The sequence below is a fragment of the Balaenoptera musculus genome, chromosome 1 (assembly GCF_009873245.2).
Source record: "Balaenoptera musculus isolate JJ_BM4_2016_0621 chromosome 1, mBalMus1.pri.v3, whole genome shotgun sequence".
NCBI lineage: Eukaryota > Metazoa > Chordata > Mammalia > Artiodactyla > Balaenopteridae > Balaenoptera > Balaenoptera musculus.
In genome coordinates, this window is record NC_045785.1 from 30,519,522 (window position 1) to 30,535,216 (window position 15,695).

The 15,695-nt window shown below is 45.1% G+C and overlaps 1 protein-coding gene and 1 non-coding gene across 6 annotated transcripts in view; both read right to left on the reverse strand.

Moving 5' to 3' along the window:
• Window positions 1-190: 190 nt before the first annotated feature.
• The window catches only part of MTF1 (metal regulatory transcription factor 1), a 39,917-nt gene continuing 24,412 nt past the window's right edge, over window positions 191-15,695 (reverse strand). For 3 of the 5 annotated variants that reach the window (XM_036848050.1, XM_036848044.1, XM_036848057.1), the window contains 5 exons: window positions 14,249-14,326; window positions 8,148-8,247; window positions 6,827-7,422; window positions 3,136-3,199; window positions 993-1,759 (listed from right to left, as the gene is read on the reverse strand). In XM_036848050.1, coding sequence (XP_036703945.1) covers window positions 1,329-1,759; window positions 3,136-3,199; window positions 6,827-7,422; window positions 8,148-8,247; window positions 14,249-14,326 — 1,269 coding nt within the window. In that variant the 3' untranslated portion in view covers window positions 993-1,328. Of the gene's footprint in view, window positions 1,760-3,135; window positions 3,200-6,826; window positions 7,423-8,147; window positions 8,248-14,248; window positions 14,327-15,695 lie in introns of all 5 variants that reach the window. The other 2 variants (XM_036848035.1, XM_036848064.1) reach the window with 2 other exon arrangements.
• On the reverse strand, window positions 2,817-2,889 carry TRNAG-UCC. Its single transcript has one exon. It is a non-coding gene; the product is annotated as a tRNA-Gly (tRNA).

Below are 15,695 nucleotides of genomic sequence, written 5' to 3' on the forward strand. Positions count from 1 at the left end.
AGAGAGATGGATATAATTCTATACACAAATCAAAAAAAATTTTTTTCCTATAATACAACTTAATGAAACATTCCAAATGAGATAACTTATTGCAACATTTCAGGCTTTTTGGTGGAAGGGGAATTTTTTTGTTTTACCCTGAGTAGAAGATCATCGCTTTGTGTTTTTTTTTTTTCTTTTTTTGTTTTTTTGTTTAGAAATCATATGACTAAGCTGAGCAAGTCACATCCTTCTTTGCACTGTACTAGGCTGTATGCAAAATCCAGAGGGGTGAGAGGCGGAGATGGGAGGGGGCAACCAAAAGCCTGGCTGGAACCCGGAACCAGGACACCCGGCCTGCTGATGACATGCCGCCTGAACAGAACTCCTGTGAAGCTGCACCTTCTCCTGATCAGCAAAATGCAGCTCTTCTGCTCTGAGGAAGAAGATACCCTTCAAGGAAGGCAGACCACCAGCCAGCGACTGGCCATAAACCACATGTCCGCTCTAGGACAAAGCAGGATGTTCCCCGAGAAAAATTCACTGTGATCTGCAAGCCCTGGCAACCAACGGAGAAAGAGAGAACCCGAAGGCAAAGACTGTGATCACATCGCTAGAGCCTGTTCTGCACATGCGTCATGGACAGAGAGCAGTCAACAACTTGCCTGGGGTCCCTGCGGAAGCGGACCGTCCCTGCGGCCTCGGGCCAGGCTTTTAGCTGCCCATTTGGGCTGCAGGATGACACCTGCCATGGTCACCCTGAGCTCCACCAACACCAAGCGCAGACAACGAAACCATCTCACTTGATCCCTGTCCAGCTCACGGCTGTCTGACCCGCCTTTGCCACTTCCCTCTCTGATGGAGTGAGGGTCTGGCCTTCCAAGCAAGCTTCAGCCTCAGACTCAAAAGACACAGAAGGAGCAGCAACACCCGACACACTGAACTCTACTGCCCAGACTACAAAGACCCCAGTGCAAGTGATGGGCAGCATCAGATTGATGGAAACCACACCCTTTCGTTTAGAATTTTTATGCATACGAGTAACCTTAATTTCCACGTTCACATGACAATAAGCAAAAGTGACATACAGTGCAGCCAAACAGTTCATTTATAACTTAGCTTTTTTTTTTGTTTTGTTCCGTTTTTGTTTGTTTTTTTTTTTTCTCCAAAGATCAGTTCCTTAAAAATGGATGCTCCTGGGATATGAATAAAGAAAATATGTCTGAAAGGTGAGGATTTCAAACAGTAGATTTCTTCCTCCTTCAAACTGCTGACCCCACGATGGTAGGCATCGCACCTTCTGCCTCCTGCTTGGCCTCTGTTCCTCGAGGTGAGCACATCTGGGCCTTTCACTTGGAGAAGCTGCTGGTCAGGCCCATCTCCTCCTCCTCCTGCAGTAGTGCTTCAATGGGAATCAGATTGGACGGCGTGTCCAGGTTCTGGAGGGACAGAAACTCTGACATATCCATGGCACGTAACGTTTCTGTCTGAGGGTCTGAAGGAGTCACTGCTTGTCTGCTTTGCTCACAGGAAGAGGATGCGGCGGAGGAGGACGACAGGGGGATCGGGGGCGGGGAAAAAGTCTGCGGTGGTAGCTTCAGGCTGGGCTCATCCGGAGGCTGGGCGCTCAGCGCTGGAGCGGGAGGGGAAGGGCAGCCCTTCCTCCTGCTGGCCGCCCGCTCCTTGGCGGAGTCCCGGCACGCACACTGACACTGACAGGCCTCCTCTTGTTTGATGATGATCACAGGGACGCTGAGGCCGATCTGCTGTACAGCGCTCCCTGCGAGAGGGCGAGAGAGACTGCTCTTCAAGTAGCCGCAGGGCAAGGGCAAGAGGGACGGGAGGGTGGAGGACTAGCTCAGCGCCACGCCACGGAGGCGGGAACGATGGAAAGGGTAGATGCCGTGCCACGCTCCACGCTTGGTTCTGCTTTAAACTGGACCACGTTCCTCCTCAAGTAAGAAGCCTCTGACACTCCCCATCCCCTCCAAGACAGAAAAGCCACACACCATCTAGATGCACCCTGTATTTCCAGCTTCATTTCCGGCCCCTCTCGCAGGCACCCTCCACGCCAGCCACGGTGGATGCCTCCCTTTTCCTGCACGTTCTTCATAGCTCTGGGCTCAGGGGCTCTTCTTTCTACCTAAACTCTTCTGGAGAACTTACTCTTACCTCTGAGCACCCAGCCCACTGCCCTCCTCTCTCAGCGCCTCCAGGCAGTGTTTTCAGCAGGCTTATACCTCAGGGATGGCCCAAGGGCAGCTGCCGTGTGCAGAGCTGTTCCATACTGTACCAGGCCATTTAGTCCCGCCTGCCCCAGAGGCTCTGACCTCCTTTAGGGCATCCCGCTCACCTTTGCAGCCCCGTCTCAGACACACAGCCAGCCTTGCGTGCACGCACATTCCTTCTCTTTTGCATATGTGTGTTGTGCAGATGCACACTCTGAATTCACACAGGCTTTGTGTGTCTCAAAAGAGCTAGAGACCAAGGGGCTAAGAGAACAGAATGGGAGGGAGCCAGGAGGCCCAAGACCTAGTGCTTTGGCTCTGCCACAAACTCACTTATGAATTTGGGGGACTCATTTAATCTTTCAGGGCCTGAGTTTCTTAATCTATAAAATGAAGAGTTTGAGAGAAAGGACCGTTTAGCTCTATAAGAGTCTCTGACCCAGGTGCTGTTTCTTCATTACTGTAATTAGAAAAGAGTCCAGTGAATTAACAGCTGCTCTCTTTAGCATGAACTGTGATTCCGACTTTTTTCTGGCTACATTAAAGCCTATATCTGTTTTTTCATTATTTTATTTTTTTGGCCGTGCAGTGCGGTTTGCAGGATCTTAGATCCCTGACCAGGGATCGATCCCAGGCCCCCTGCAGTGGAAGTGCAGAGTCCTAACCACTGGACCACCAGGGAATTTCCTAAAGGCTATATCTGAAAGGGAAAGAACCGTTACTAGTTAAAGAATGTTACATGTGGTATTTATGCTATAAGTCCAGTAACTTTCAATAGTTGCAAGAATATTAAATACTCTAATAATACAAACGTGATAAATTTAATTTAAAAAATGTTTAAATCCCGGGCAAAGCAACAATTAACTAACTGTGCCCCAAGGGGCCCAGAGAGTTGACTTCCTTTTAAAGCTAACACAGAATTTCATACCTGTGCTACTGGCTACTGGTACTGCAGTGGTAAAAAACACCTTCTCAACTTTAGATGCTTGCTGCTGGAAAAAAAAAAAAAAAAAAAAATCACATTTATGGCTACTCAAATATGGCAGATCTCCAAGGGCCTAAAGCCTCCCCAATTGTAATGGTCATCCAAGAGGACAGAAAACCCTCAGTGTTCAGGGATTTTTGTACTGAGCGGTGTTTTTGTTTGTGCTCTGACATGAGGTCACCGCACTGTTTGACATTCAGTGCTGACAATGTAGCCGGCTTTGTCCCCTCCCTACTCCTTGGCTGTCTCCCAGCTGCCTAGTCCAGTAGGTTCTGTGCACCCAAAGGCTCCTCCAAGGTTGCTTTTCTCACGTGGATGGTCTTCTCAGAGGGGGCCCCAGGGCTAGCTTCCTCTCTAAGCTCTCCACTCCCTGCCAACCCCCAATACTTCTAGGAGACCGGAAAGTTCTTTTTTCCCCTCAAGGACTAAGCTGCATGCTAAGAAGAGGCTAAGACTCCCTCTCACAGGCAGAGGACCTCCTGTGAAGGCCCTGGGCAGTGTGCTGTAAGCTGCATGGGGCATGTGCTCAAGGGTAGGCCCTGGACTCAGTCACACTTGGATTCAAGTCCAAGCTCGGCCACTTAGTTGTTGAGGTCAGGCAAGTAATTTAACCTCTTAGAGTCGCAGTTTCCTCATCTGTAAAAACAGTGACGCCAACCAAAGACTCTCCCAAAGGCCCCCAAAAGCATGAAATGAGATGATGTGTGTGGAGCCCGGGGCACACGGTGAGCATTCAGCAAACACTAGCTATTTATATGATTACCAAGTAGGACTATCGGGCCATGCCCAGAAATCACCCCTCACTTTAGTACACTTCCGATTCAACTGGCTATAGGGTTTCTGCTTTCTTCAAGTCTTATTTTAAAAAGGGCTTTATCTTTCATCCTTTTAAGGAAAAAAAAGTGTCTCTAAGATGAGTCTAGGAGGAACGTGAAAGCTTCTGGCTAAGTTACAGGAGAGGACACTATAAAATAATGATGGAGAAATGAGACCCATACTTAAATACATGAAAATGAATTGGGTGGAAAAGGAATGAGCTCTTCCATGTAGTTCCCCAGGGCAGATCCAGGAAAAGAAGATTAAAAACTACATGGAGGCATGTGGCTGCCAGAGGGGAGGAGAGAAATAGGTGAAGGAGAGTAAAAAGTGCAAAAATCCAGTTGCAAAATAAATGAGTCATGGGTAGGAAATGTACAGTGCAGGGAATACAGTCAATAAGTATCTAAATCTTTGGATGGTGACATATCGTAACTAGACTTAACATGGTGATCATTTTGAAATGTACAGAAATATCACTATGTTGTGTAACAGGAACTAACACAGGTAAGTCAACCATACTTCAAAACAAACAAACAAATTCATTGAAAAAGAGATCAGATATGTAGTTAGCAGAGGCGGGGTGGGGTGGGGAGAGGGGGAATTGGATGAGGGCAGTCGAAAGACCCAAATTTCCAGTTATAAGATAAAGAAGTACTAGGGATGTAATGAACAATGTGATAAACATGATTAACACTGCTGTAGGTTAATATGAAAGTTGTTAAAAGAATAAATCCTAAAAGTGCTCATCACACGCACACATTTTTTTCTATTTCTTTAATTCTGTATCTCTATGAGATGATGGATGCTCACGAAACTTGTGTCATTGTGCTGTACACCTTAAGCTTATACACTGCTGTATGTCAATTATATCTCAATAAAACTGGAAGAAAAAAGAAAAAAAATGCCACTATCATAAATGAGAAAGTATGATCACTTTCTGCACAGAGCCATCAGCAAATATATGAACAATAAAAATAATGAAAATAATTTTCTTTTTTTTTTTTTGGCCTCTCCGCACAACATGCGGGATCTTAGTTCCCCGACCAGGGACTGAACCCGCGCCCCCTGCTGCGGAAGCACAGAGTCTTCACCACTGGACCGCCGGGGAAGTCCCTGAAAATAATTTTGAATAATGAAAACAACAGTACCAACCAGAAAACCCAACTACATGGAGGCAGATTGATTGAGTCATAAGGCTGAAAAGACCCTTCCAGTGACTCTGGCCACCTAAGACTGGAACCAGGTTGCCTCCAGAGGTGGTTGGCACCCACCCCATTTATGGAATTTGAGTACTCACTATTTAGCTCTAACCTACCTTTCCAGTTTGTTTGATTGCATCATACATCCACCCAGACTTTCTCCCACTTAGTATATCCTTTTCTCCATCTAAATCCTACTCATACTTCAAGGCTCACCTGACCTGTATGCCCACCGAACAAGCCTTTAGTCTCTAAACCCCTCATCTGGCAGCACGATGTAGCAGTCAAGAGCATGGGCTCTGGGATTGGTCTGTCTGTGCTTCGCCACTTGTAAGCTGTGTGACCTTGGGCTAGTCAATTAACTTCTCTGGGCCTCAGCTCTCCACTGGTAAAATCATATCTACCTCCTAGGCCTGTTGTGATTAAATCATTAAAAAGTACTTAGCATGGTGAGTGACATCTAGAGATACAGACATATAGAGACAATAAAAAGATCAGTGGTTGCTTAGGGAGAGGGGGAGAGGGAGATGGGATGAAGAAGTGAAGCAGAGGAGATTTTTAGGGTGGTGAAACTATTCTGGATACTGTAATGGTAGATATATGCCATCATGCATTTGTCAAAACCCACAGAACCATACTATACCAAGAGTGAACCCTAAGGTAAACTATCAACTTAATAGTAATGCATCGATATTAATTCACCAATTATAACAAATGTACCACACTGATGTTAATAAAAGGGAAAACTAGGCTGGCGGGGGCAGGGAGCAGGAAGTGTATGGAAATTCTCTGTTCTATCTGTTCAATAAAACCTAAAAAAAATATAATCTAAAAATAAGGTACCTAAGGTACTGACTGGCACATGTTAGACCCTCGATTTTAAAAAGTGCTTAGTTAGCACAGTAAGCCTATACACATTAATAAGGGCTCAATAAATTACAGCTATTGTTATTTTTTATTACCATTATTTTTATTTGACACTTTACCTACTGGTAGTGTTAACTTTCTTTTAGGCATTTTAGCCTTTTTAACTAGAATATAGGTTTTTATGAAAAAGAGATCGTGGTTTTTTCACTTTTCCATATCCCCAAGAGTATCCTGTGTGGTATCTGATAAATAGCAGGCCCTCAAAATATATTCAACTGAACGACCAAGTCATTTCCTTAGTCATCAAGACCACACACTTTGGTAGAAAATGGCTCCACGGTTTGCTCCGGGAGCACAGATCACTTCTCTGACTTGGCTACTGCTGTCTGCTTCCATCTGATGGGGCCACATCAGTCCCTCATCCCAGTCTGGACTCTGTCTTGGACAAGAACCCGCTTTCCTGAAATGTTCTCAGGCTCTCCTGTCCTAGCTGACAGGATTAGACCACAGCTGAAATATCCAGGTAAACTTGAAGGCTGTTTCTCTGCCCCGACCCCTCCGCTGCAGGTACTGACTGCAGCATTCCTGGGTTTACACTTGCTTGATTATGGGGAAATGACTAAGTGTTAGAATGACATGTTTCAGGGTGGATATGACAGCCATTTTGCTTTTTGAAGTAAAAGCCTCTGAACATGTCACCCATGGAAATACACTTCACCCCACTGGATCCATTTCCACATAATACTTACAATTTGTTCTTGGGTGTGTGGTGAGCTGGTGGCACCATTCAGTATCCACTGTAAGTTCTGTTCTCCCATGACGAGGCTGGGCTGCAGGAGAGCCGTGCTGGGAGTCGGGGTGATGGTTATAGTGGGATTACTAGTTAGGACGGAGTTGGCATCCAGGGGCAGAGTCTGGACCATGGCCGGCAGGGGCTCAGTAGTACTCTGTGGTTGAGGCGGTGCTGCCATGGCTGACGCCACTGCCGCTGCTGACGCCAAAGCCCCAGCGACAACAGAAAGTCCCGGCACGATGGGCTGAGGTGCCTGGGGGTGCGGAAGAAACTCTTGATGATTAGCAGCAAACTGTGTGCTGTGGGGAACAGGCACTTCTGGAGGTTGTAAGAGAGCAGGGGGGTTGCCAAATGCAGCTTGCTGGGAACCAGTTCCTAGGGAGGGAGCAGGCAGAGGAGCAGACGGTGCTGAGGCTGGTAGTAGAGGCTGGGGTGGCTCGGAGATGCCAGGATGCAGTACAAGTGGAATAGATAAAGATGCTGAATGTCTTGTGGATGGCAGAACATCACTGACTGACTCTGCATCACCATTAAAATTTTCAATCAAGGCAGCTGGCAAGAAAAAGAAATAGAAATATATATACATATTCCAAGCCTTATATGAGCCACAAAAACACAGTCATTATGGGCTACACCAAAGACAGCTGAAGTCTGTTACAGTTGATTCCTCCAATGCTGGCAGACTGGCTTTCTGCTTTTCATTTAATGACCCCTCCAGTCAAAGTACCAGGCTTCACGATCAACCTTACTCTCTAAACGTGAAGACCTAGTATGGGTCTAACCATAAAAAAATGTGTCCTACAGCTTTTCTGGAAAAGAGATTAGACATCCTTTTCTTGGCATATGATCAGTGAACACACTTTCTGACTACTGTGAAGCTTCACGGACAGATTTTCATTCAAACACAATCTGATCTACGCATCTCAAGTTTGGTTTGTGGATCCTGCCCACTCATGAACGGAGGTGTCACATCAGGAGAAAGAGCTCACAACTCCTCTCACTTTTTAAAGCCAACAAGAGCTTTTGGAAAAGGGGACCCTCTTCTTTTGAGGGTCCAGGGAAAGTAGATCCTCAAGTAAACCCTTGATGAGGGAAGTAGGGAAAAAAAAGATGGATTGAACTGAAAAGCCCATCCTTTTCTGACCCCTCACTGAAAGTACACTTCATTAAAGGAACTGAAATATTTCACTGTGCTTGACATCTACACTGTGTCAACAAGTGTGAATTCCCATTCCCAGTGCAGAGATTTGGGCAGGAAGAGAGTCTGTATAACAAACCTGTCTGTTGAGCATCTTCCTGAATTGCTGGATCATCTGACTTCTGGAACATTGGTTCAAAAATGATTGCTGGTGAAAGTGTGCTGAAAGTGTTCTGGCCCTGTGTCAGAGACAGAGACAAAAGTGTAAGGCTCGCCATCCGAAAGCAGGTCTTCACCACGAGAGAACACAGAGCAGCAGAACTAGAATAATCTCTGGGGCTTCCCTGGTGGCGCAGTGGTTAAGAATCCGACTGCCAATGAGGGGACACGGATTCGAGCCCTGGTCCAGGAAGATGCCACATGCCGCGGAGCAACTAAGCCCGTGCGCCACAACTACTGAGCCTGCACTCTAGAACCCGTGCGCCACAACTACTGAGCCTGTGTGCCACAACTACTGAAGCTCGCGCGCCTAGAGTCCGTGCTCCGCAAGAAGAGAAGCCACCGCAATGAGAAGCCCGTGCACCACAACGAAGAGTAGCCCCCGCTCGCCACAACTAGAGAAAGCCTGCGCACAGCAACAAAGACCCAACACAGCCAAAAATGAATAAATAAAAATAAATAAATCTATTTAAAAAAAAAAAAACTAAATTACTAGAATGATCTCTGGATATGCTTCCTGTTTCTAACTCCTCCTTTCCCAAGGTGACATTTATTTCCCTAAGCCTCAGATGCTGAAGATCTGGGTCCTCAAACACTCGAAAGCAGGAGTCGGCAAACTGACTTGCTGGCTGAATGCCTGTTTCTGTAAATAAAGTTGTGTTGGAACAGGTACTCCTGTTCATTTCTGGATTGTCTAGGTTGCTTTTGCACTGCAGTGGCAGACTTGAGGAGTTGTGACGGGATGTATGGGCCACAAAGCCGAAAATATCTATCTGGCGCTTTACAAAAATTTTGTTGACCCCTGCTCTAAAAGACCAAATTCTACATAAAGATGGGGTTGTATAATATTTATTACTTGGAACTTGCTTTTCTCATGTAACAACATAATAATAACACAATAATAACATATTGTGAATATCTTCCAAGGATATTACACAATGTCTATGCTATTCTAATATGTACACATGGTAGTGAATCCAACAATATAAGGAAACTTAAAATGACAGACAGTAGTGATGGCCTTAGACTCACTACTGTTTGTCATTGCAAGTTTCTTTGTAACTCACAACTAAGAAAAGGTCAGAGGCATTTACGAAAAAATAAGATATGAGAAAACAAAAGAGAGCACCTAGTGACCCGAGGGCCTGACTGCTGATAGGCACCACCCCCAGGCTTCCCTTCAGCTAAGGGAAGGGGAAGAACAGCAATTCTTTTCTCTGCAGCCCACCTCCACTTCGCATTTTGTGCAGCGAGGGTGGCAAAGGCAACCACGTGCAAGAGCCCAGGGAGCAACAGAAAGAAGTGAAGCAGAGGGCAGGGGCTGTGGCAAAGCCGCGGCCACACTTGCGGGCTCAGCTGAGGGCGGCCACGGGCCACACACACACAGCGGGTCACCAGAGCTCAGGGCCGGTTCGAAACCTGGACTTTTACGTGAAACCTACTGATTTATAATTGAAAACAAGCAACTGAAAACAATTTAAAAGCACGGTATAGACCGCACAAAACCTATCTTCAGGCTAGACTCTGACCTGGTGCCAGCTTGAGCTTTAAGGGCATTTTGCATCAACTTTGCTTCTGGGAGGGGGAAGGATCTCTTTGGGGCTGGGCGGAAGCACGGCGAGTGGAGCTGTCCAGCAATCTAGAGGGCCTCCGAGATGAACTGCCCACTTGAGCCAAGAGGGGCCAATTATTCTAGCATGACTCCACAACTGGCAGAATGAGAGGGGAAGTTCAGTGAAGCTGATGGCCAGCATGGTAGAAGCTGAAGGCAGAAACCTATGTAAGGCTTCCAGCTTCCAGTCCAGAGGGAGTTAAGAATCACAGGCCAAAACAGTGCCTTCAAACTTTTCATCATGACACAAAGTAGGAAATATATTATATATATATATATATGTTTCATGTTACATACATATCTGTATGTACAACTGAAACAAAAGTCTATGAAGCAGATCCTATCCTTACTATGTGCAATGTCTTCTGATATTTTCTATTCTACTGATGTCCTTAAAGTGTTGATTAGAAGCCACTATTTTATAACCCAATAAAGATGTGCCACCCACTTTGAAAAATGGTGAGCTAACAACTACCACTAAGCTATAATTACAGCTTTGCAACTCCTTCATGGTTGTTTTTTTTGTTCTACCTGTTTACGAATCATTATCAGGAACAACACTGTTAAAAAAAGGAATGAGTCTGTGTGACTTCAAAAGATTATGCGCAAGAATGTTTACAGCAGCACTATGGTAATGGCTCCCAACTAGAAACTATCCAAATGCCCAAGGGCAGTCGACCAAACAAACTCTATTATATTCATTTAGTGTAATACTGTTCAACAATGAGAATGAATAATCTATTACTAAATGCAACAACATGGATTAATTTCTCAAACAAAATGTTGCAAGAAAGAAGCCAGCACAAACGAGTATATACCACATGATTCCAATTATACAAAACACAAAAACAGGGAAAACTCATCTTAGGTTGTGAGAAGTCATGACAGTGGTTATCCTTAGGGAGAGGTAATGGCTGTTAGGGGGACTGAGGGGGTCTTCTGGGGTGCTGGGAATGTTCTGTTTCTTGATTTGGGTGCTGGTTACCTGGATGTGATGAATTGTGATGATTCATCCAGGTGTACTTTTCTGCATGTATATTATACCTCAATAAAAAGTTTTTCTTGGGGCTTCCCTGGTGGCACAGTGGTTAAGAATCCGCCTGCCAGTGCAGGGGACACGGGTTCGAGCCCTGGTCTGGGAAGATGCCACATGCTGTGGAGCGACTAAGCCCGTGCACCACAACTACTGAGCCTGTGCTCTAGAGCCCGTGAGCCACAACTACTGAGCCTACGTGCTGTAACTGATGAAGCCCACGTGTCTAGAGCCCGTGCTCCACAACAAGAGAAGCCACCACAATGAGAAGCCTGAGCACCGCAACGAAGAGTAGCCCCTGCTTGCTGCAACTAGAGAAAGCCCGCGTGCAGCAACGAAGACCCAACGGCAGCCAAATAATTAATTTTTAAAAAAGTTTTTCTTAATTAAAAGAAAAAAAGAAAGAAAAAAGGAAGGTGCTGAGGGGCCTGTGACTCAGCCACTACCAGGTTTTAGGGCAACAACCCTGGGGGCAGAGTGAGTGGGAACTGCCCCCCAAAGTAGAGGAGACAGGAACAGGCTAAGCCTCTGGGGCCTGGAGCAAAGAGACACAAGAACACTGAGCCGTCTGGGAACAGGATGGATCCTGAAGCTCAGTAGCCAAAAGGCCCAGCGGGCCACTCCCCAGCACTTCAGCCCAAGTTCACTCCTAGGACACACAAGCATGTGGCTGCCCAGGAACCTGGAAAATGATGATCTCATAAAAATATATCATTTGATTTTAACAATTCATCATCATTTTTTTTTTTTTTAAAGCAAGCAGAGCAAAATTAATCCTATTACTTCAAGGAACTGTGGTCTTAGTTGAAAGACTAAAAATGAGCCTATTTCCAGTTCTGGGATAAATGCTGGGTGACAAGGAGACAACATATAATTTGATTCCAAGGGAGAAGAGCAGGCCTCTCTCTTGCTGCTGTAAATTATGGCAGAAAAAGCTTTCCTTTTTTTTTTTTTTTTTTTTTTACAAGTACTCAATGTCCCCTCATATGATTCCTCACCTGGTGACCCCAGGGCTTCAGAAAGCTCCTCAGTCATATGTCACAGCCCCAGCCAGGGAGTAGATGCCTAAACCATTTCATACGATCTCTTGAGATTAAGGAGATATTATACCCAGAAATTTTAGGTTGTGTGGCTTAGAGGGCAACCTTGGCCACGCAGTGCTTTAGTTTCATTTAGAGCATTAGCTCTGAAATGTGAATATGCCAAACAATCATATGAAGTGCTTCTTTAATGTTTTTCTTTGTTCTTCAGATTGGTTAATTTCTACTGATCTCTCTTCAATTTAACTGATTCTTTCTTCTGTCATTTCCAACCTGCTGTTGAGCCCATCCGGTGAATTTTAAAATTTCAATATATTTTCAGTTCCAGAATTTCCATTTGGAACATTTTTTTTTATAGTTTCTATTTCTCTGCTGAGATTTCCTATTTATTAAATCATTACAAGCATATTCCTTTATGTGCTTGAGCATTTAAGAGCTACTTAGAAATGTCTGCCCACTAATTCTAATTTCTAGCTCATCTTGGGGTCAGTCTCCATAGATTACCTTTTCTCTTGAATAGGGGTAATGTTTTCCCATGTCTTCTTCTTCTTTTTTTTTTTTAATATTTATTTATTTATTTGGCTGCACCAGGTCTTAGTTGTAGCACGTGGGATCTTCGTTGTGGCATGTGGGATCTAGTTCCCTGACCAGGCCAGGGATCAAACCTGGGCCCCCTGCATTGGGAGGGTGGAGTCTTAGCCACTGGACCACCAGGGAAGTCCCTTCCCGTGTCTTCTTATGTTTACAAATTTTGGATAACCCTGGACATTGCAAATGATATGTTGTAGAGACTCAGGATTCTGTTACACGTCTTGGAAGCGTATTTGGTGTTTGCTTTAACGTTCCGCTGACTTGGCTATGCTCCAACTCCAAGCTCTGTCTTCCCTTCAGTGGATGGCAGCTATAATCTTTGTCCAGCTCTTTAGCCTCAGCTGGGCTGCTTAAGTGTCTGCCCCACACACCCACATTTCAGGGGTCAACTAGAGATTTGGACAAAGCTTATACACAGAACTCAGGACCCCCCACCATTGTGGTTCTCTCCTTTCCAGGCCATCCCCCCGACTTTCCAGGTGCTGTGGTAGCCCTGAACTCTGTCCTCTGGTTAGTCAAGCAGGTAAGACGGAGTGTTTACTGAGCCTGGGCCATCTTGTTTGGTATCAACCAGGACTTGCCCTGAGATGGATAAACCATAAAGCGTGAAGACCCATCCAGTGCCTTTGCTATCTTCCCAGAGGCCCCTTCTTCCAAGCGTTACCTCTGCCTGTTTGGGTTGCTCTCTGGTGCCTTCAAGTAGTTGTTTTTATATTTTGTCCAGCATATACAGTTGTTTTCTGGGGGAGGGCTGGTCTGATAAGAGCAGTTCTGCCATTACCAGGAGAACCCAGGCCTTGGTGTGCTAATATAAAATTGCAGTGTCAGGTGCCCCTCCCGGAGGATACTGACTCAGTTGGTTTGGGAGAGGCCCAAGAACCTACTTTGCAGAAGAGCTGCAGATGACTCCACCATTAACACTTTGAGAAACACTTTTTCACAGCATTCCTGAGTCGCTCAGTCTCTGTTCAAATCCTTCCTATCACATTGATTCCTCCTTATTTACTATGCATATACTCACAGAAAATCTGACCTAAGCTGTATTTACCTACCAGAGAAAAACAACAAAAAATGCACACTTAACCACCAGTGTCGGTGGTGACCCAGTAAAGCTCACAGACCCTCTTGAAGGAGCATAAGCTCAGGACTGATGCGGCAGTTTGCAAGATACAACATGGAGCCACGGCAATGGCAGAGGGAACCAAAGCAAGCAGATCAAGAGACACTGGCGCTCTCCCCTAGCAGAGGGCCTGTAGAGGAGGTCCTCCTCATAACCCCCGTGTAGTGAGCTCAAAGAAAGGAAAAAACCGACTTTGGTCAGACTGGCAGGGCTTGAGAAAAGTCTAGAAACGGAATCCTGGCTCCCCCTTACAGTGGATGAATTTTAAGCTCCTCAAGGACAGACCACACCTACTTCACCACCACCACAAGCTCAGCACCAGCACTCTGCCCGACGGAGTAGCCACTCAAGAAATATTTGCTAAATGAATAAAGACAGACATTTTCTGGGGCAGGAGGTTATCAAGTGAGTGATCTAGGTCAAAAGGCACTACATGTCAGAGAGAATAACCTCTCCAATGAGAGCTCTTATCAGGAAACAAGAGCACAACACCCTAAATGGTTAGTAATTGAACACAACTCAATCTGAAAGACTTCAAAGACTGGCCTCCCTCAATTTTCCCACCAAAGGGAGGGCTCAATTCTTGCACTTATTTTAATGGCACCCATATCACAGGTACACTTACTGTATTGGAATTTTCTTGAAATTCGGAATCTGTGGACAGAAGGCTTAAATTCCTCAGACAAAGTGAGTGATTTGTATCCTGTGAAAGAAAAAAAAAAATTCTAATTAAGTAACAAAAAAAAATCAGGATTTATAGTAGCCTATCAGGTAATAAAACACTTGATTACAGTGTCCCTAAGGTTCCAAATGTCTAGAGAGTAAAAAACCATTCAAAGCAAGGGCTATGTGAATTATTTCAATTTTTAAAATCCTGATATTCTTAAGAAGAAATCTCTTACATTCTTAAAGATCGTTAATAGAGTTTAAGAATTACCTCATGACTCAGGCTCCAGAGTAACAAAAGCTATAATAATATGAAATGGATAATATCTGTACAATTGGTCTTACCACTGATAAAGCAATTTCACATGACCTCATTTACTATTCATATAAACCTTTGAAGTATTATTTCACACTCCCATTTTAAGTGTGAGAAAATTAATGCTAAGACTAGCAGTGAACTGTCCAAAATCACACAGCTAATTAGCATAACACAAACCCAGTGCTTCTGACTGAAAGTCCATCTTCCTTCCATTACATCACTGTGTCCCCAGCATGGGCATCTCAGGGACCCTTACTCAGAGCGGTACTGAGGGGTTATTATTCATATATGGCTGCCTGGGCTAACTCTGAATTCTGGATTCCTAGAATGCCAGCTGGAATTCACATACTTCATGTGGTAACCCTGCTTTACCTCACAGATCAGTTGTTCCCATTCACACATGCATTCAACAAATACTCACTGAGCATCTACTATGTATTAGGCACTGTTCCAGGCCCAGGGATACAATAATAAAGAAAACAAAGTCCCCGCCACCAGAGAGCTTACATTCTAGTGTGGGGAGGGGGTGCGGACAAAAAACCAAATAAATATACAGTATACAAGATGAGGATACATGCTACGGAGGGTAAGCGGAGTAGGGAAGGCCAGGGTAAGAGCTGCCCTTTTATTAGATTAGGGAAGGCCTCTTAGATAAGGTGGACTTTGAACAGATCCTGAAGGAAAGAGGGCATGGGCCATGCACATACATGGGAGAAGTGTTTCACAGAGTATAGCAAGTACAAAGGCCCGGAGGCAAGAGTGGGCTTCCCTTGTTCAAGGAACCACAAGGTGGATGGTACGGCTAAAGTGAAAGGAAGTGATGTAAATGAGGTGAGAGAAGTGACCAGGACAGAGTGTCTAGGGCCTTCTGGACCATTGTAAAGATTCTTTTACTTTAAGTGATACAAGAAGCTACTGAAGGGTTATGAGCAGAGGACAGACATGGACAGAGTAGCAGTGGGGAGAAGAGGGGGAAAGGTGCTAAGAAAACCACTTAGCAGGTGACTGCAGTAATCCAGGCCAAAAAAATGACAGTGGCTTGAATGAAGTAATCAGATCAGATTCTAGATATATTCTCAAGGTAGGG